Source organism: Pyrgilauda ruficollis, unplaced genomic scaffold (genome assembly GCF_017590135.1).
Source record: "Pyrgilauda ruficollis isolate IOZ18807 unplaced genomic scaffold, ASM1759013v1 scaffold43, whole genome shotgun sequence".
Classification (NCBI taxonomy): domain Eukaryota; kingdom Metazoa; phylum Chordata; class Aves; order Passeriformes; family Passeridae; genus Pyrgilauda; species Pyrgilauda ruficollis.
The window spans coordinates 7,149,071-7,171,453 of record NW_024525823.1 but is presented as its reverse complement, the minus strand read 5'-3'; the positions used below and the strand labels follow the sequence as shown (position 1 = coordinate 7,171,453).

The 22,383-nt window shown below is 37.1% G+C and overlaps 1 protein-coding gene across 1 annotated transcript in view; it reads left to right on the top strand.

Moving 5' to 3' along the window:
• The window catches only part of SEC63 (SEC63 homolog, protein translocation regulator), a 54,279-nt gene that overhangs the window by 6,319 nt on the left and 25,577 nt on the right, over positions 1–22,383 (top strand). Inside the window, exons 2-8 of the mRNA XM_041478064.1 lie at positions 7,263–7,362; positions 8,151–8,265; positions 11,797–11,909; positions 14,190–14,251; positions 17,589–17,647; positions 18,357–18,407; positions 20,876–20,984. Of these exons, the coding sequence (XP_041333998.1) occupies positions 7,263–7,362; positions 8,151–8,265; positions 11,797–11,909; positions 14,190–14,251; positions 17,589–17,647; positions 18,357–18,407; positions 20,876–20,984 (609 nt within the window). The remainder of the gene's footprint in view (positions 1–7,262; positions 7,363–8,150; positions 8,266–11,796; positions 11,910–14,189; positions 14,252–17,588; positions 17,648–18,356; positions 18,408–20,875; positions 20,985–22,383) is intronic.

Below are 22,383 nucleotides of genomic sequence, written 5' to 3'. Positions count from 1 at the left end.
CCATACTCATTGCTAATGTGGTGGATAAGCATGGGTGTGAAAACTTGATATCTGTGAATATAAGCATTTTGTGCCCATATGTGTGTGCTTGTCCTTTCCTGTTAATATAACCTTTTATCATTGTGTCAGGAAGTGGGAGGAGAGTTGGTGGAACTCAGTTATGCATCTAAGGACTGTTATTACCTACAAACTGAGCTTTTTGAGAGATTGAGTATACCATGGTTGACATAAATCATTTCAAGTTCTGAAAAATACAGTTTATTTGGTGACTGTTTGAAGGCAGAATATAATGTAGTGGTGATACTTAACTTTGTTTTGTTAAATTTTTTTTTTCACTACTTTGCTGTTTCAAAGCGGTAGGGTTTTTTTGAGAAACATTTGAAGAAGGGGCAAACATCATGAGATGCCACTAGTCAAGTCTAGCAATTATCGCTAAAAATATTTTTCAAAACAAAGCATTTGCACAGATTTATCCAAACTACTCTGTTACTTGGAAAAAAAATGCCTGTCTTTTCATGGAATTTTAAAAACATACTGTAATCTTACTGTAACCACTACAGCTTCCCAGCAGTAAAGTAATATTAATAGCCCTGTATTAGAGATTAGTTAAGTAGTTTCAAGACTGTCCAGAATACAAAATGCTGAAAAGCTTTTTTGTGGCAAGTTAAGGATCAAGCTGTTACAAGAACTTTATCTTCCAATACGTGTGCATAAAAATAAAGTAGTTTCTATTTTTAAAAAATTCATCCTATGTTATGGAAGCTTATGAAAACAGTGTACTGAAGGTTTTATTGCACACCTTGTTCATTTAATAGTTGCTGCAAGGTTCTCTTGACTACTCACAGAGATATCACTAAACTACCAGGTTATACAGGCTAGAGAGTTAGTTAGATTCAGTTATGGTTTCATGGATTTTTTTTTTTTTTAATTTTCTGGTTGTGATTTTTTTTTTTTTTTTAATTTTTGTTTTAAATTCATGCCTGTGAAGAAGGGTTCAGATCTGCAATTTGAGCAAGTCTTGACTGGGGCTGATGCTGCATCCTTGCCCCCTGTGGTGCTGCTTTCTCCCATTGTGGGGTTTTTAGGCCTTTCCCTCAGTTACTAGCCAGGACCTGGCATGTATCTCAATTTCATGGTGAGCAGGGTTGTGCTGGCTGGAGATATCAAGAGGTGCAAGAGCACAAAACAGGCACCTAATTTCTTTCATGAGCAAAAAGATTAGTGTCTGCACCAGTTTTTAAATAAGTATACAATTAAGAAGATTTAAGAGGTGTTTGCAGATTTTCACCTACTATTTCTCTTTTATAGGAAATTGTTTACAGGCATTTTAAATTCAGAAGATTCCTTTATCATGGTTGGCTGGATGAACTGTTTGAAACTAGCATATGTGTAAGCATTGTGGCTTCTACAAAGGCTTACCTTGCCAATAAAGTTTCAAATGCCCTTTTTTCTTTAGAAACAAAAGCATGGACATACAGGGTCAGATCAGGTGGGGTTTTTTATGTAGTATTACAGAAGTGAATGCCTTAAGGAAGGAATAACAGGACAAGCATAAATGGTGTTTCCTTTGCATATTCTGTGTTTCCAGTGGTTTTGAGTTCAGTAACTTTTGCTATAGCATCTGTACCATCCTGTATGAGGGAGGTCCCTGTATCTGCTGCCCACACCGCAAATAATCACCTTTGTTTTGCAGCTGCTTCTGATGTTGCTTAACAATCCTTGTTTGCTCTACTGGAACTAAACGCTCTTCAGGAAGTAAATGTTCAGTCCTGGCTGTCACTTAGGTTTTTTACAGCCTTCCATTACCTCTCCTTGCACTTTACTCTCTCAGCTGGAAGATTGTAGATTATATTTTGGACATAAATCTCCTTATACGTTTGATGGCCCTTGTTCACCTTAATTGAATGTTTTCTGGTTGCCCCTCTTTAAGAGATGAGGCTAGGACTGTGCATCACGTTTGAGGTATGTACAGCCTCAAGGTTGGACATACCTCCAGCTTGTGTGGTGGAGTAATAATCCCTTCCTTTTCTCGTAGGAATGCTTTAAACACATGCTCTGATTTTTATTAGTAATAAGCATTCAGCTGGGTTTTACATGGAACAGTTTCTCACAACACCAAGACTGCATTTTGAGAGGTAATGGTCAGCCTTGAGCTCATCCTTGTATACATAGAATTAGGATAGCCCCCACTGGACTTTATGTTTTCATACTCTCAATTTCATGTGCCATTCGGAAGTGCGCTTGCTTGATCTTTACAATTCTTCAGGATGCCCTTGTCCTTGTTACCCAGAATAAGTTCCTATCACCCAGAAACTTTTATTTTACTACTCATCCTTTTAGTCTGATTACTTATTAATGAATGTGTTGTAGTTTGAACACTGATTCCTGCAGAGCTCCTGGTGATTTCCTTCTGCTGGGAGAATGGGCAGTTCACTCTGTCTTCTAGTCACATATTTATTTTTGCAATAGTTAGATGGTTGTTCTGGAAGACTTGTAAAAGGAATCTTCCAAAAGTCTTTTGGAAACCACAGACTGTATCGGCAGGATCTGTTCTGTATGTTTACTTCCTTGAGAGGACTTTACCAAAGACTCTACTAATGCTAAATGGATGTATGGTACTTATCCTTGTGTTCACTAATTCTGTGCTTTATTAGAGTTTATTCAGGGTGTGCATCAGAACTGTACTGACTACGAGCATTTTTAATGATTGATGATATGTTAAGTGACTTTTGTTTACATTTATTTTGGATTGAATATGTTCTGGTTTCCTCCCCACACCAAACTGATAAAATCCAGTTAATAGGTAAGAGTGTGTAATTTTGGAGCCCGGCATTGTTGTTGGCTTTGTCTGAAATTGATAACCTTGACTCATGTGGGTGTTGTTCCATAGTAAAATATCCAGTTTTCTGATTCCTCTCAGATTCTGTTAAAGTTCTGCGATGCAGCTATAACTCCAGCCCTACTATGAATTTGATAGTTTAGGTGATAGAGCTTAAATATTATTATAGTTAGTTCTGCTGACTGTTCTGTCAGTGCAAATGAGACAGTACACTAATAGGAAGAACAAGGTTTGGAAATGGCTTGATTAGCAGTAGTGTAATGTGGAACTGTGCCCAGCTGACTGTAAACATAAAGCTTGGGTAAGTAAACTCTGAAAAGAGGTTAACTTTCAGCATATTGAATTGTCTTATGTTGCTGTTTTTAAAGCTGTTAGTAACAAACGCTATCTTTTGGTCAGCAAATATGCATGGAATTGTGGGAATGGAAAGTTAGGTTACTTTTTGTTCCTTTTAAGCTTTATCTCGTTGCTGCAAAACATGCTCTGGAAAAAAAGCAGTTTTGCTGTTAAGTATTTCGCAGGTCTCTTTGTAGTTAATGAACTGCTTGGGGTTTTAATACTTAAAATGTTACTCAAAGCACATTATTTTTTTGGCTAATTTCTGTGAATTTTTACTAGAGAGAACAATCTCTTTGAAAACAATAGGGTAAGATTATTCAGCTATTAATGCTTTAGTTAAGAGGCTAACCTGGACATGACCTCTTTATAGATAAATAATGAGGGTAATGAGGACAATTCTTATAATGATAGACATTTAGGTTAGAAAGCATCTATCAGATGGTTTAATTCTTCATTGCTATGGTCCGTTCAAAGTCCTGAAACATGCTTTCCATTTTAAATTTTTTTTTAAAGTAATCCCAATGGGAACACTAGTGCTTATTTGAAGGCTTTTGTATTTAAGCAACGGCGTTTTAGAACACTTTAAAATCAATTTAATTTGCTTCATGCCTCTTAATTTGGGGTTTTACAGTAGAAGTCAATCCTATTATAATAAAATTAAAATTGCTCAGTACTTCAGAGGAGTTGCTGACTTTGTGAGTTTGCTGTGAGTTTCAATCCTGCCTCTGAGTTGCTGGGAAAGATGGGTTACTTCTTTTACAACATAGTTGTAAGTGTGTTTGTTAGTGTCATTTTTGAAAGTAAGTGTGTGGGTTTTTTTCCTCATCCTGTGACTTAAAATTATTCTCAGACAACATACTATATCCATGTGGACTCTTTTTCTGTAATAATTATCAAGGAAAATGTCAATAGAGTTAATCATAGATGACCTAGTGAAACAGTAGGGTAGCCTTTTCCTACTTCATCTGTTATCCGAGAAATGGTTAAGTGCTTAAGAAAGTAAATTTTTACAGAGAGCATCAGTTCATGACCTCAGTAAATAAGTTGTTCATGCAATTATTTGATTTCTGTTATTGTTAAAGTAGAAAAAAGCCCAGGAGTTCAGATTTTGCATATATATGTGTAAATATATATGTGTGTATATATATATATACACACACACACACACACACACACGTGTAACTGTGGAAAGTAAATAGGAGTCTACTTAAGGGTACAGTTGAGAGGATTAAAACTGTGGAACCCTGAGTAAAATCCAGGAAACCTGGAAACTCTCGAGTGTTTTGGCTGAGCCTGTTGCCCTCAGTTTTAACAGAACAGATGTAATGCTTAGAGCCATGGTGTCCCTATGCTGTAACCTTTACTCAAGACTTGCATGCTGTATGTATTACTTGCACCTGTTGATGCTTTCCACAGGTACAAATTTTCCATTCAGGAGAAGAGAGAGGATGACACACTACAAATGAGTTACGTGAAAGTCTGGCTTTAAAGTGATCTTGGCATTTCCTAGGGCTGCAGAACTGTGTCACTCTGTGTTCCTTGCTGAAAGAAGTAATTTTGTTTCAAAACCATTCTCCTTTGGATGAATTGTCTGCAACTGGTGGGCAGAATATTTCATGTGCACCTCCTCCTATTTCTTTTTCTGACAGGGTCCACAGGAACTGTATTCTGGACTATGTGACTTTGCTTTTCCTAGTAGCCCGAAGGTAGAAAGAACACAGGCGGATAGGACGTATTTCTGTCCTTTCCTGCAGTTTGAGGTAGAATAATGGAAAACTGGTGGCTTCCATGTATTCTGAATATTAACTTTTTGCTTGCTTTTGGCTGTCATAAAAATTGTCTGATACTTTGAAACTTTTATATGCTTTAGATATAAATACTGATGCCAGTAGTCTTATTTGTGGTATTTTTTTCCTAAAACTGACCTTTGTTGCAGCTGAAACAAGATTCTGGGGATTAAAACTTCTCAGTATAATTGCAGCTGTACCTCTCTCGTCTAGAATTGCCTGTGTCCATTAACAATAAATGTGCAATCTTATCTTCTTTTTTTTTTTTTTTTTTTTTTTTAATTATTAATTTAAAGTACTTTTTCGAACCTCCAAAACCTGAAACAAAAATGTTAGGTCTAGGTAGGTAGGTAGGGATCAACTGTCAAGCATTCCTGAGGATTGGGTATATCCTCCTGTTTCTTTGGAAACAAGTATGTAAGACGGGTGAACTTCAAAATCAAACTTAGGTCAGGCATGGCTGAATTGTAAACAGAGGTTGAATGTAATCTCTGAAAATTGGAAGTCAAACCTGTAATTAGCTTTCTTCTGTGTCTGTATGTCCTGTGTCCTCACCCATTGTGTGATTGGTAAATCAGAACAGAGGTTGAGACAGATATGAGAAATTTTTGCCCCATGAGGCTGGTCAAACTGTAGAATAGGTTGTTCAGAGGCACAGTGAGCTCTGTCTTTGAAGCCACTCCAAAGGCCTACAGCCAGACCTTGAGCAGCTGCTTTTTTGACTCTTCTTTTGGCAGCAGGGTTGGATTAGCTGATCTCCTGAGGTCTTTTCCACCCTTTCCAACCCATTAGGTTGTTCTGTTTTACCCAAGAACTGTGTGGTCTGTGTTACCCATGCAGAAGAAGCAGATGCCTCAGGCTTAAAGAACTGGATTTTCAAGAGGTTTTCATAAGTTGTGGTCAAGAGAAGTCAACTGTTTACTTAAACACTCAACACTCATATCTGTTTTGATGCCCAGAATACAAAAGAAGTGACTGCAGCAGTCAACAAGGGAAGACCAACCTATGTCATCCACCTAAACTTCTGTAAGGCCTCTGACAAAGTCATGAACGAGATGGCACTCAGGTTTTTTTTTGTGTTTTGTACTAGTTATATTTCTGTACTTGAAAAGTATTAAGATGTAGTTTTGGCTGGACATTGACGTACATTTTTTAAGTCACTATAATATGAACTTGTGAGAACCCTTGTGAGTAAGATTTGTATTGGGGAAAATCTGCTTGTGAATCTCAGGAACTTTGGATGCATCGAGAACAATGTGGAGGGAAATAAAGCAAACATGGGATGCTTCCCCAGATTATTTACAGGAATGAAGTGGCAGTCCACATTCTCTTGTGAGAGGGGTGCTTTAATAGTACATTGATGCATGGGTTAATGTTAGTGAGATTAACTCAAAAGCCCCACGGGTGCATTATGCCTTTGCTTTCCAAGGCTCTTTAATACCTATTCCTAAAACCGTAGGAGAGATTCACTATTGTGAAGGATTTTGCCCATCAAACAAGAAGTGGTTTGACTGGAGGAAAAGCATTTCCTCCCACCCCAGACACACTTGTCTCCCTGTAATCCCGTATCAAAGGATGTTGTCTGAAGTGCTCTTACACTTTAATGTGAAGCCATGATCTGGACTGAGAAGAAATGAGAGGACTCTACTCGTCTGCTTTTAAAACTGTGAATCTTTTTCCCTGACAGAATATGGATTCCAGAGCTAAGATCCAGACAAAGTACAGTTCGTATTTCACTGTAAAGCTTTACCTTGGGGAATGTATAAGGTGTTCACTGCAGTGTGATCAGGGTCTGCAGGATATTGTGGGGCAGTGGTAAATTCACTTGTGTAAAAAGGAAGCTCCTTTTGTCCGACAAAGGCAAAGCAAAAAAGATCTGATTTATCCACAATTTGCTGTTGCTCCTGCTGTACTCTTTATTTGTATACAAACAGTTTGCCTGTGGGTTGCATTGTTTGTTTTTCCATGCGGTAGCTGACATACTGAAATGGGAAGCTTTTGGAGTTGAGTGGCAAAAGCAAAGTTCACAGGTGCATGTTGAGCAAAGGTTGGGTTCACATGTGATGGTTACTATGTGGGACGGTTCCTTTTTGGTAGAGAGAGTAATCTGACCAGCTACTTATGTTTATGTATGTACAGCATCACTTAAATGGATAGAAGGCATTCTTTCCTCTGGTAATGCTGGACCTTATGTTAGTCCTCCAATGGACTTGGTACTACCTGCTCAGGGTGAGGTGAGATGTTTGCTGTTCTGTGTTTTGTCAGCGTGGTTAATCACAATCTCTCTGTTTTTCTAGAACAAATTCGATTAAAGAATATAAGGAATGTATATGGCAGGTGTTTGTGGTACCGCTTGCGACTGCTAAAACCGCAGCAGAACATCATTCCTACAGTGAAGTACGTACATTTCATTGGCATGGCTTTCCATTAAAGCAATTCTTACTTTATTTTATATAGAAATACACTGGTTTATAATAAAAGCAGGGATTAGTTACTTTTGCATTATGAAAGAGACATTTGCAGTCTGCAATATTTGATTAATTAATAGGTGATCATTATTGTCTAGTAGGACTTGAAGTCAAGATGCATGCTGTTTGTCCTGTATAAAATGCCTGAGGAATGAGACTAGTGAGCCTCAGCTGTAGAAAAAGTAAAGAATGCATTTATTTGTTCAAAAAAATAATTCTCACTGAAATTAGTAGTGCTGCTAGTGCAATATTTTGATTTAAATTTTTAGTATGTGAACAAAAATACTCAAATATGAAATAATAATAACTTTGTATGTTTGACAGTGAACCCTTTATCAGTTCCTTGTTACTCCTATCCTCAAAATGTTTTGCTGTCTGTCATGCACCTGTGTCAGCTTTTTGTGGTTTTTTTTTTTCTTTTTTTTAATACATTGGCTAGGGTCTAGTTAAAATCATCCTTTAAAAATAGGAAATAATAGTGTATACCTGCTGAGGAGAGACAGTTAAAAAATGGAAACTTTGTGGTAGTGGATTATCCTTGTTAAAAGCTAGGAGAAAAAGTGGTATTAAAAGTAAAATGCTAATACCTGCTTTAGTGTTTCTTGCTGTTTTAATACTGAGTCTTGAAGAGTGATATAAGATGGCTTTCAATGTTATTAGAATGGTGCTAGAGCTAGTGGATTTGTATATTTAAAAAATTCTTTTTCTTCCAAACAGGAAAATAGTCCTCCTTGCTGGCTGGGCATTATTTTTGTTCCTTGCCTACAAAGTTTCCAAAACAGACAGAGAGTATCAAGAATACAACCCTTATGAAGTGTTGCATTTAGATCCTGTAAGTAATAACGTCTTTCACTAGTCTGTACTACTGTAACTGTATATGCTGTGTGTCAGTGTCTGATCTTGGACTTGGTTTTTTGAATAAAGTAAGTTTAGTGAATCTGTCTAGTGTTTTTGTTCTTTTTTGGCATGTGAAAGTTACTGCTGCATTTTATAAAGTCAGTTGTTAGGTATTTTTGCCTATATCTGTACCAATTTATAACTTTTATATCTAGCTCCTTCAAAATTCTAGTAATATAGTGAGGTGGGTGTTTTAAAATCCTATTCTGATGTTCTTTTTCTCTGTGTACAGGAAAACAACCAAAAAATCTGTTTTCTATGCCCTGTGTAAATCTTCTGAATAGGAACTTCTAGGGATGCTGATAAACAAGAATGTGAATTAATTTGATTTATAGTTTCTGTACAGAGCAATATTTGTAAATGAGAGGTTTTTCATTGAAGGGTGTTGGTGATGCACATTTGATGTAGTGCAGGCTAGCTTGAATCTTGGTTGTATCTGTGAATGCAAACAGCAAATTCTAAACAGTGATCCCAGCCAATAGGTTTATTGAACTGGGATAAAAAAAAAATATATATAGTGCCTATCTAGAAAATAGATGCAGTGCTTTGTTTATAGTGAAGGACTGATTCAAAATGGATGCAAAAAATTACATATCCCAAGGACAGACTTTCTGAACTTCTTTTAAACTCTTCATCTTAACCACAATGCCTCGAGCAGATTGTCTGCTCATGTTAATTATTTCCTGATCCAAGGCTCCTCCTTTGAATAACAGTAGAGTTACCTTTTCAGTTCTGAGTCTGAGATATGTTTCACTCTCAAGTCTGAAGAAATACACTGTGGATCCAGCTCAGCACAAGAACATGAATGAGCTCTGAATGTACCTGTTTTGATTAAATGTGATGTATATTGTTAGTATGAGAGAGCTTAATCTCTGTGTGAACTTTAGCAAATACATCTCTTGCCTTTAAATGATGTTGACTTGTCAGCAGAGAAAAGCAGCACCTTGTGCTAAGAAAGCCATTTATAGCAGGTGAGAAGTCTGTAGCCTATTTCAAGCTAGACAGGTAGAACACCTGCCTGTCAAGTCTGGAGCCAAGTTACTGCAATTCAAGCACTGCTCAACTCACTGATTGCTGACTTGAGTTCTCTCTCTGGTGCACAGGAAGGAGCAATACAAGATTTTACTGTTAAATGGTACCTGTTGGACCTATGCAGTTTAAAGGTTCATATTACTGGGTTAACTTTGATTAAACAAATCAGGCTAAGGATTAGGTCATCAGAGTATTTTCCTTTGTTATCCTCCTGAAATGTCTACAAATAACAACCCAGAGGGGAAAGAAAGGAATACACGTAGCGAATTATGGCCTTGTGTTTATTGATGAAAACTTGTACACATGCTCAAGACATGTGAAACTTACCCAGGCAAAGAAACCAATTCTGGAATGCCTAAGGACTGAGGGATGGAGCATGTTCTCATAAGGACAAGCTGAATGAAAGCCAGAGGTTTTAAAAGGGGTATGAAAAGATGGTTGTGAAAATAGATAGTTGATATAGGGCTGAAGAAAAGAGTTCAAAATCTGAGTCTGTTTCTTGCTATCAGGCAATTTCTGTTAAATCTCTTGAAAGATTTTCAGTTCGGACTATGTGAAAAATGAACAGATTTCTTCTGTTATCATTCAAGTGGAGCCTTGAGAGTTGTAGCCATCCTGCTGATGAAGTGATACAGATGCTGAAGTGTGGTTAGATAATGGAACTGTTATTGTTGTTAAAAAAACCCCTAAAACACCAGCAACCCCCTCCCCCCCAAACTTAAGAAAAAATAAAATGGTTGCAGATGCAAGCAGTTCAAAGTTTTGATGCACAGTAATTCACTTCTTCTTCGCACTCATACTCTAGTCAAGATTATTTTTTTATGTTGGCATATCAATTTATGACAAGAGGCTTTTTTTTTCCAGAGAAGAACCACAGCACCAACAAAGTCCAGATAATGTACTTACACCAGATTTTTATATGCAATACCAGCTCTGTGTTTTGAACATAGAATAGCGCTTTTTGGAGCATATTACTGGAATTCACAACACACAAGGTGCTCAAATAGTAATTATTTGTTTAATAAGTATCTGTACTGCAGTTTTAAAGATGGGATCCAAGGCATAAAGATGAATCTCAAAAGTGATTATATACAGGCACGCTGTGTTCCAAGCAGACTGACACCAGCTGTCCAAGGCTAATAACTGAGCATTTCTGTAAGTCAGGCCTAACCTCCATAGCCTAGCTTTTGAAAATGAGGAGTAAGAAATCAATGTAGATGGAAATTTTGTCAACTTTTCTGGGATTGTGTGCACATTCTGTGTCAGAGAGAAGGAATTAGTTTTGTTTTTTTACAGGCAGCATTCATGTGAGCCATGAAAACACATCTCAGACAGCTTGGGGTTTTTTCTTTCCCTTTGTTCTTTTCCCCCTACGTTCTAGCTTCTTCTCCCTATCTGGCATTCTTTGTCTAGTCTTGAAACACCTGGTTTTAGTTGAAGTCTAATTTATAATGGAGTGAATTTATCCTGTGCATTAAATTAAGCATGCTCTTGGAAAATAGTGTTGGAATATGGCAGACTGTATAAAGTGAGAAAAAGTAACAGCAAGTGAAGCCTCAGGGACATTTAATTTCTGGTTTAAATTTATCGAAACAGTACCATTAACTGTGAACAAATTCTTTTGTGTTTATTATGCAGTTAAGGTCAGCGTGCTAGGCTTCTCTGGCGCAAAATATTGAAAAGTCTTGTGGTAATGGTTGTGCAAGACTAGCAGATAACATATAGAAAAAACTTCAGCTGAACTTACTATAAAGTTTTGTATGTTGTCTTGAGTAGTGAAGCTCACAGTCCAAGCTGGAAGTTAGTGCACAGGGGATTGTGTTGGTGGCATTTAAAAACATGCTGGAGTAGAATAAAAATCAGTCTTTCTCAGGTATAGGTAATATATTCCCTTTGTTCAAGAAGTGTGAAATAATTTATGGGTAGGATGGTTCTAGTCAAAGGTGTTTAAGTGGCAGGGAAATCTGCTGTTCCTGGTGACTGACAGATTTATTTCTGCATACAAACTACAAGTGGACCATCATACTTGATCTATGAACTATGCTTAAATAGAAGAATATTTCAATTGAGAATTCCTTGCATTCATGAATATGTTTAAGATTTGCCAAACAGATAAGAAATCCTTCCTTTTTTTTTCTTTTTTTTTGTTCCTATGGATTGACAAGCTAAATAATCCAGATAAAACCCAGTATTCAGTCATCTGAGTGTGTTTTACTTAGACTGAACTTCTGTCTTCATTTAAAAACATAACGGTTGTAAGAATGTTATCAGAAAAATAATGTTTTAATGAAATATAGTTTCATGGTCCTATGTTAGAATAGAATTCTTCAGTTAATGGTTCAGAAAAATACTACGCAATGTATACTAGGATTATATATAAGAATGAATTTTATTTAAGGTATTTATTAATAAATGCAAACCTTTCCTTTTGAAGGGAGCAAGTATATCGGAAATAAAGAAACAGTACCGTGCACTATCCCTAAAATACCATCCAGATAAAGGAGGAGATGAAGTTATGTTCATGAGGATTGCTAAGGCCTATGCAGCGTAAGTTTCTTTTTGCCTATGAAAAAAAGGGAATCGTAATATTATGGGGAGGACAGCCTTTACAGTAAGAGCAAGGGTGGTGTAAGCAGGCAGGAAGAAATATGTTCAGATATGTAACAAAAGTCAAAACATGTCTTCCTGCAGTGAGTATTTGCTTTGCATGAGTTAGGAAGGATAATTTGTTTTGCATCTGTCAGAATACTGTAAGGTGTTAGTTCTTTGTGTTAACTTTCATGTCAGCTAGGAAAAGTGTTTCCAGCATAACACATATTAAATCTTAAAGATGACAAAGAGCAAAATGGGTGTTGTGGTTTTTAACCAGCCGACTCTGTTACTGCAGTTTTGAAGCAATGCTTAGAAAATATATGTACTGTTCATTTCACCTGGTGGTAAAGCCAAGGAGTGAAAGACGGTATTTAACTGTTCCGTCCAGTGAAATGGATATTTTCATTCTGGATCTCTTTTCTCTCAGCTTACCCCTATCCCTTTCCAGTTGTGCTTGCCATGCAGTCCTGATTTTTTACCTGGTGACTGCTTCATGATTCCTGTATAGTTCTTAAAAGCTGAGTCCTTAAATCTGCTTTTCCTCTACAGTATTTTTTTGTCTTATCTCTTACAGTATTGTTATTTTTTTAGTACCTGAGAGATGTCTAATGTAATCATTTGGTATAAAGGAAATCAAAATACAGGCATTTCAACACACAGTTCAATCAGAATACCAGTGGGATTCCCGTTACTGGTGTCTTTAATACACTCACTGTCAGGGTGCTGATGGGAAGGCATGTGTGGCTTGAAGCCAGCTGGAGCCCGTTGTTCTCTACAGAATTCTAGTTGTCTGGTTTTTATACACTGGTGGACTGAACCAGGTATTTACTCCCCCCATGCTGATGTCTCAAATTTGAAACATTCATAGTTTTTTTATGCACTCAAAGAGAAATGTTTGTACCACCAGTTGATCCCCTCAGCTGTTGATAGGTAAAACAAAGGCCACCTTCATGTCCCCTTTTTGCTGAGGTGGTGTCAGCTTCTCTGCAGCAGCTGTGCTGAGTCACTGTGGTCACAGCATGTCACTCTTGCCCATTGCCTCTGAGACTTCTTCAGTTATTGGGGTTTATTTGGTCAGTCACATCATCAGAGAGCCTAGGAAGTGGTGATTTCTGCCTTGAAGTCAGTTGTGTGTGTGGTTAACCTTACTGATGGAGAGTCCTGTTTGGGAAGAGGTGGGAAGGAGAACCAACACTATGCTCACTTGAGCAGTTTGGAAATCATACTTCTTGCTTAAACACATCTATATCACTTTGAAGATCTCTTCAGTAGGAAATTCTGGTCTGCCTTTTTGAACTCCTGAAACATGTAAGTTATTCACTTTGCTGGCCAGTACTCAAATACTTGGTGCTACAGTTTGACATTTCAAACACTAGTGCATGGGCTAGTGGCAGAGGTGTATTATGCGGTAAATGATGGTGAAGTTCCTTAGCCATGCTGTCTTGAAAGATTATGATAGCTGCCCATTTGGTGATTCTGCTTGTCAACAAATGGGAGACTTAGAAATGATCAGGAGAGGCCTGACTTCTTCACTGGGTTTCTTACGTGAGACAAAATCTTCCATGCAGCGAAAGCCAGGTGTTCTGTTTTCTAAAGCAGTATTCTTCCTCCTAGTTACAGGGATTCTGTTTAAGGTGGCATAAAATTGCCAAAAAACTGTCGTTAATGAACAGGCACAGAAACTGTAAGATTTAGGAGGTGGTGTCTTATTTAATAAAAGAGTATTAAATTATGAAACTTGGGAGTTCCAGGGAAAAAACCCAACAACAACCAAACACAGGCTGTCAAAGACTAAAGATCTAGAATAAGAAAAAGGCTCATATGGACTGCTTCTGATCAATCTTCCATATTTACCTTTCTTTCAAAAAATAAGATAAATTTCAACCTCTTTCTTTCAAAATTTACTTTGCTGTAACCTGGCATTAAAAAATACTGTGTGCTGAGGGGTGTGCAGTCCCTGTCAGGAGAAAGGGAGATGTGATTGTGCCATCTCCTGCATGTGCACCTTCTGTGTCTGATTTCCTGTCAAGAGTCCTTAAAGAATTTGCTTGTGTGTCAGGGGGAATACAGCAGTATTGTTTCCTGTTAGATTTCATACAAAAAAATACCAGAACCTGTTAAACTTTCCAAACCACCTCTAAAGGGTAGTGTGACTGCCACATTTTAAAGTTTCTCTTTGATAATGGTTTAGAGAAATATCTTCTGTATTAACTTAATATCTCTTCTTGTAACTAGCTTAACTGATGAAGAGTCACGAAAAAACTGGGAAGAATTTGGTAATCCAGATGGACCACAAGGTAACAATTGTGTATGACAGAGGTTCTGTAATTGCTGCACATTGAGATGTGTAATATCTGATCAGTCAAGAAGCAGTTAGAGCTTTATATAATAACTTTCTCCTGTGATTAAAGCAACACATCTGACCAATTCTTTGCTTGTGAAACTGGCTCTGGGGGTAGTAGCAGGGAAAGGCAAGAAAGAGTTTAATTTACACTTCTCAAGCTTTTTATTATGGTAAAAAGAGAATTTTTTTAAAATTAGCTTCAGTAAGTATCTAGGGAGACTTGCCAATATTAATGGAGGTATAAGCAGAAAATAGGATACTGCTTAGCAGAAACTTGTCAATTTTAAACATTTCTTGGTATTTATGATCAAATACTAGAGATGTATATTGAAAAATTAACAACTAGCCATAGTGCAATAAAAACACTTTGAAAGGATATGCATGGGGATATTGTTTCTGGGCAGGTTGCTACATGAAAATAATCCTGGTGATGGTGTGTTAAGTAGGTGATCCAAACTAAATGAATTAAAGACTGAAAGTTAGTAATTTTTTCCCTACTTGTAACTGTGTGAATTGCAGTTGTGTGAATTGCTTCTAAACAATGTAGAAACATGTACCTTTGTTCTACTAAGGAAAAATGTTGTCTATTTCTAGCTGATACTCATTACAGGCAAAATAGAAATCTGCCATTTAAGGCAAGTTATATACAGCATATCTGTGTAGAATGAGTTACAGCCAGATTGGAAATAAGAAATGGAATTTGTAACTTAATTCTGAAGTTACAGAATGACATGAGGGTACTCTGTCATCTGTGTTGTAAATTCTTCTGAATTGTATCCACCCAACATAGGACATGAATTTTTAAAGTTAAAAAAGCCAACCCCAGCCCTTGAACTGGTGTTTCAAAGAAATAAGAATCTTCCCTCTTCCTTCAACATAAACAGCTTTGCCAACTATATCACAGTCCGACAAAGGCATTTCTGATGGACTAAGGAGGTGGATCAGCTTCTTTAATCGCTGTGTTTTATAGCTTAACAGATTTCTATCAGCTCCTAGCTTCTAGTACTTCCTTTGCTTGGCAAGTAAGAGGTCTCTATCCCTCTTGCTACAAAATACAGATAAAATCTTACTTCAGAAATGCTGTCACAATATCAGCAAAATGGTACTGTAAATTTTAATAGCTTTGCTCGGACCTTTCTGGATGCTGAATTGTTTTTCACATCCATAAGCTACTCAGTGTTGACAAGGCATAGGACTTGAGGTTAGGCAATTGTGTCAGTGTCCTTGAATGGACCTGAAGCTGTGACTTCAAAAGAAAACTCAGCCAAAACTTGAGAAGGCACAAAGATCCTTGGCTGGCTTAGTGATTGTATTCACAAACATAAGACTTTGGATTCCCAGAGGGCAAAATAAAACGATTTTTTTGGCAGGGTAGCAGTTCATACTGTGAGTGTTAATCCTCCTGGTCTTCTGAAAACTCTACCTCAGACTCCAGTGGAAGTAGAATTCTCTGGTTTATTTATAGGCCTCTCATTATTCTTTGAGACATCTGAAGAGTGGAAGAAGTCCCTGAAATTTTCTCTCTCTCCTCTATTCTCTAATCTTGTTCCACACTGAAGTGTGAGGGGCTTTCTAATTTATTTCTCTGTATTTATAAGTCTGTGGTGTAGAAACATGTACCCAAGCTAAGTACTCTAGTATTCTAGGTCTGTATAGACATGGGATGAATACAGTCCCTCGTGGAGGTATTTCCTGGGCTGAGATGAAGCACATCTGGGGTTAGACATGCCTGAGTTCAATGTGGTACATCCCACCCTCTGTGCCCAGCACACAGGAGCAGGGAGCAGCATTCCTCTCTATCCAGCTGAGGCAGTGTGAGGCCAGAGGCAGGCAAACAAGGGTTTTTTGTATTTGCATGACTTGCTGCTTTACTAAAAGTAAATGCAAAATCATTCAAAGAGTGTTTACAAGCAGGTGAGGGAGATTTGAAGAACATAAAGGTAGTCTACTAAAGTGCCTTATGATTAAGGCCTATTTCCCCTTGGTATTTCCTGGTGCTTCAGCTCAGTGAGCATGAGTTGGGGGCAAGGAGACCCTCAGACCAGAAGAGAAAGAGCTTTTTACTGAACTGCTTCTGTTCCTGGAGCAATCTGAGGTTACAGTCCTAAGGGTCAAAAATATTGTAGTAAGCTGAAACTTACTCCATCAGTAAAAGACAGATTTTTAGTGGATTCTCCTAAAAATCTATAATCATTAACAGATTAGAGTCTGGAGATCTTCCTTCTCCAGAGCAAGGGATTTCCTGTAACTTAATGTGGTAAATTCACTGGGTATCATCTGCTTGAACTCTTAAGGCTGAGGTGTGGTTGGGCTTGTCACATGTTTGATTGGAGACTCAAGGAATAGTAATTTTCAACTTAGAGAAGTCACATTGGGCTTGTGGATAATAACTGTTTATCTGAATTAATGGCTGTCACAGTCTGTTGGAGATGGCATCAGTGTAGTGCCTACCTGCAGAGGGATCCTAGCCCATCCTTATTTAAGGCATTGCTCCTTATGGAGAACCGCTAATACTAAGGAAAGCATGTTGGTTTTCTTTTAAGCAGGTCCTAGAAATCTGTGTAGTCTTACTTTCTCTTCTTTACCCCGTTGGTTTCATGGAACTCTTAGTGTTGGGCTAGATAGTGTTTGCAAAATTTAATTTATTAGCACCTGTGTCTGAAAAGCTATTTAATGCTACTCTCTATTCAGATCTGTATACTGGAGATGTTAGAGAATCATGTCTTCTGTTTCCTGTACCCTAACTTCTTTTGAATTGGAGAGTGTTCCTCTTTCTTTCTTACCAATCACACAAAAGTTTGAACTGACAGAGGGTTTTGAATTTACAGTTTACAGATTAGAAGATTTTCTTAGATGGACAAACCAACAGAAATATCCATAGAAGTAATTTGCTCAGACCATTTTCTTGCAGTTCATTTGCTTACTTGACTATGTATTTAAACTGCTGAAAAGTCTGCAATGCAAAACTCACAAATCTTTCAAATTTCTTTATATATATATATATGTGTGTATATATATATATAAACAAATCTTGCTTATTTCACTGCAATGTGTTAAGCTAAAATATTTGGTATTTCAGGTGTTGGATTTAAGTCCTGTTATTGCATACTTGGCGTATTTCTGATTTGTTGCTTGATTTTGCTGTATTTGTTAAAATTTTGCTTATTGAAGTAAAAAAACATGAGTGGGTTTTTTGTGGGTTGGTGATTTTGCTTTTTTGTTAGACATAATGTGACTTCAAAAATGTTTTTCAGTATTTTATAGTGAACTTATTTTCTTTCATCCTACAGCTACAAGCTTCGGTATAGCTTTGCCAGCTTGGATTGTGGATCAGAAAAATTCAATTTGGGTGAGTCAGCTTACTTAGCTTAAGATTTTAAGGTGAACTTTCAAATGTTTTTGAAAAAAAACCATTTGCTTAATACTGCACATTTTCAAAACACATTAATACTTTGGTCCAAGTGCACATCTTTGAAGCAAATTTCTGGAGTGGTGAGTGTTAGAGTAGCTTAAATCTAACCTTTGTGAGTAAAGTATGAATATGTTTGGATGGATGTTCTACTGTGGTCACCTCTGCTACAAAGTGTGTGTTCACTCTTGAAAGGAAACACAGAGCTGTGTTCTGGGCTTCTCTAGTTCCATTTGATTTGCTAGTGATGCTCTCATCACACAGTATCTAAATGTTCTTCCTGTTGTATTTGTTGCTGCAAGGTGTTTTTCTTAACCACTTGGTTTCTTTTGATTGTCTGTCCACTGCATCACAGTCTTTCTGCCAACTTTTTATTTATTAAAGAAACTGACCTGTGACAGAGTGTGAATCATTTAAACTGATTCATATGTGAATCACACTAAACTGACACTCCTTATTTAAGCCATACCTAGTTATATTACTTCTAAGTTGCTCTTCAGAAATAATTACACTATTATGCAATAAGTTTATGGTAATTTTTAGTAAGCTTGTGGTAGTACTACTTGACTGTTTTAGAATAAATATTAAACAAGAGTGGTATTAAGTAGCCACACTATCTAATACAGTATGTTTTGTATTTTTTCTGTAGGTGTTGTTTGTATATGGATTAGCATTTATGGTTATTCTTCCAGTTGTTGTGGTAAGTAGTATCTGATATTCTGCTCTCTGTAACCAAGCTGTAAAGAGTCTTAGAGTTCTCATTCTTACCTTTCATAGAGTGTGCAAGTGAGCTGTTTTTTAAAAGGTGGTGCTTTATTGTGAAAAAAGTGTAGCTGCTATAGATTTTCCAAAAAAATGCAGTGCCATGATAGAGAGGGGACTCCAGGGAAAATACTGTATATTCCAAGAATTATTAAGTTATGTAATTTATCTTGTAGCTTTATTCTCAAGAAAATTATTGAGGTGATGAGCTCAAGAGGATATTCAGTGGTGTTACAGTAAAGACTGAGGTGTCTCTAACTGGTGGTGGTAGAATGATTACTGCAGATGAAGGAGGTGTTGATTTGGTTTTTCCTGCCTGCCTTTGTTTAAATAACTTCAGTTTTTATTGATCTTCTGTACACCATGAGATGTCTGCCCTTGACATTTCTTTGTGTGAGGAATCAATTGGTAGGTGAGTGTTATTTCAGGGCTTGGGTTTGCCCTACAGTATTGCTTTTGAATATTTTCCTTACCCAGTGATTCTGCATTTGTGGTGTGGCATGAAGCAAGACTCAGAAAACTGACACCAAAAGGCCCTCATATTCTTGAAAAGATTATTTTCATTTGAAAAAGTGTCCTGAGGTCTTGGCAGCTGCTTGCATCAGTGTGTGCAGAGACTCAAACATTATTCCGTCCCTTTGAGTCCTTCTGTGTAATTGAAAATTTAGTTTAGAAGATTAAATGTGCTGACTTCAACAAATGATTGAATAAAAAGTCTAAAATCCAGGATGCAAAATTTTTTCATGCCTTTCCTTTTAGGATTCAGTTGATGCATTTTGTATAGAGATACTTGTAGTGATTTACACCAGGTTTATCATGGCTCAAGTGAAAGGAAAACAACCTTGCTATTGGTACAAACAAATGTTCTGAGCACAGAAAAAAATGTTCTGCCTCTTCTTGCCCCATACCAGATGTAGACTTGTATGTTCAGGCTTGTCACTCTAAATTTCTTTTATAAGTCAGTGAAGAGGAATAGTCATTTTTATGGAGCAAGTTATTTAATCATTTCATTTGAAAGTAGACATACAAGATAGTTCATGCCTTTAATGAGTCTGTTTCTCTTTCATGAGTAAATAAAGAAGGCAAACCTAACTGCAGTGTAGTCATCCTGTGTTTGATGGGCATCTAAAATAAAGTAAGGTTACTTCTACCCTTTGAATCCAGATTAATGAAAAGGGACAGTACTGATAAGTAGTTCTTTCCAGACTTCCACTGACCTAAATAATGTCCTGTACATGAGGCAAGAGACAGGAGCTGTATCTGCAGAAGCAGTTAGAGCAGCATTTTTCATGTAGATTTGGACTGGCTAGGTACATTTTTCTTCCAATACCTGTACTTGTACAAATATTTGATAGCTGTGGGATTATAATTTATTTTTTATGCAGAAAACACTGTAGAAAATTGTGTAATATATTGTGTCAGCATTCATCTATTCATGGAGGAATTGAACCTAATTTATTCAAAAATTTGTTGGAGCCAGTCCTTGAGTATTCCCAAATAATTAAGTAGATTGCAGAATTCTTTCCATAATGGAGGAATTCACTATTATTAAACTAATGGTAGTAAGCATCACTTAACTACTTTACTGCTTGTTGCTCTTCACTGATAGTAAATTTCACAGTAGATTGAAGAGTATCTTTGATGTGTTTTCTTATGTTAAATGAGCTTTGCTTACAAGGAGGAGTTTAATGAACAGATTGCAGTTGATAACCCAGCACACCATTTTTCAGAAAATATATTAGAGAGTACAACCACTGTAGAGTGAGCTCTCTAATCTGAGTCACTGGTCTAATACTAATTAGGCAATTACCAGTGTTGCTCTTCTTCTGTCAACCTGAAGGTGTATGGCATAATTCTGAAAATTTACAGTGAGGGCCCCATGCCACCTCCAGATTCCTCTTGTGAAAAGCATTTTGTGGTCAGGTGACCTAAATCACAGTTTTGCAAATTTTCTCATAGTGAAAGGAATCTTTGTTCTTGGTTTGGTCTTGGCCTGCCTAAACTATATTTGAATGCTGAGTTGCACTGTAAGGAGTTACGACATCATATATAGCAAGTGGTAAATTGAATGAATTTACTGTTTAGTGGATTTATTAAAACCACACCGGAAATAAATCAAGCAGTGTATATGTGTGCAGGTGTATGTGCTGGCAAAAATGTTTCTAGGCTACAGGTCATTTCAAAATGTTTAACATTGGATTCTCTCAGATGAATTTATCAGTGTGCTTTTAAAGCACACTGATAAATTTTTGCTTCTGTCTCCTTTCTGAAATTCCGTTCACCTCAACATAGGTAATATAAGCTGGGCTGAGTTACCTGGTTGTTGACAGACATGAGGTCATGCAGTATGGCTGGTTTGATGCTTCCTTGTGGCTGACATCAGTCTGTTCTTGTTGAATATTTCAGGGTTCCTGGTGGTACCGATCAATACGATACAGTGGAGATCAGATTCTCATTCGGACAACTCAAATATATACCTATTTTGTCTATAAAACCCGGAACATGGACATGAAACGTAAGTAAAAGGCACCGTGAATTGTAGATGTGTTCCTCTGGAAGTGTCAGTCTGCTGACATTAAAAAAATTCTATTTTGTAGGCCTTAATTAGGTTAAAGTAATGCTTCTGGTTCCTTTAGAGTGTTTTTAAAACTTAATTCCATTGCAGGTGAAGAATATTCTGTAAGAAGTAAATGTTTGGGAGAGGGAATTGTATAGATCTATATTTATGTCTATCTATACATGAAAAAAAGAAAAAGGGGTATTGTATGTTGGAAAAAATATGGTGACCTGACTGTAGCCCTCAGTTGCCAGTAGGAGCCAACCTCTGTGTGTTTTCTTCTGTTAGTGTAAATAAACAGGCTTTGGAAGTTTTAGGGGCTTCATAAAATTTTTGTATGCATAAGGAATGCAATAGCATTTCTTGTTTTTAGATGTTAGAATGGAGAGCTAAATTTCTGTTAAAAATTGCTATCAATTTTACGTTATTTTGTTACTTGTTTGTAGCTTTCAATATACTTCCTTTTCTTATCTACTACCTGATTTTAAAGGACCCCCCCATTTTTGGGGGGAAAACTGTAGGTGTACTTTGTTGCTGCAGAATTGTATCTTACAGTTTGGGGGCTGGAATGAGCCTGAAGAATTGGCACAGTACTACTGAGTTCTAGATTGGATTTAACTAGATTGCATGCTCAGAGCAATTGAAAAACAGAATAGAGGAACCCCCAAAACCTTCTAAAAAAGGGTTCATAAATATATTTTCTTACTCCTTTGAATTGCACTGTTTTTCAGCTTTAAATTTGCTGGAAGATTGCTGAAATCTGCTTTTGATCCATCCTTGTCCTACAGAACAGAAATGCTTTGCAGATCATTCAAATGGTGTAGGGAATAAGAATATGGAAGGATGTTATCCTTTTATTCACAGGACACGAGTTTGTGTGTGGGATTAGTTCAGACCGTTTTATACTCTCTTTTGTCATACTCTTATGCTTTTTCCCATCTCCAGCTAGGTGAGAAAAGAGAGAGTAAGGTGAGACTTTAGAAGTTTAGGGTGATCACTTTCTTTTTTTCAGATTTGTTCTTAACAGTAATTTGTTTCATATTGAACCTTGCTCAGAGGCCTGCTTTGAGGCTTGCTTTGTCCCTCCTAAAGATTGGTTAAAAAGGGTTTAAGTGGCCTTATTAAAGGACTTTACACTTCTAGGTAGTTCCAGGATCAGAGGCAGGTCAGTTTTTTCTGCTGAGGTCTGTTGTGCAGTCTGAATGAAAACTGAGGTGCAGCTGAGGTGGCTTAGACAAAGCACACAGTGATCAGGTAAGGCTTTTGCCTGGTTGTGAATTCCACTGTAGGGTGGTCTCTCAGTGTCAGCAAGTGTAGTCAAACCAGGCTAGGAAAATGATGAGATAAATCTACATGA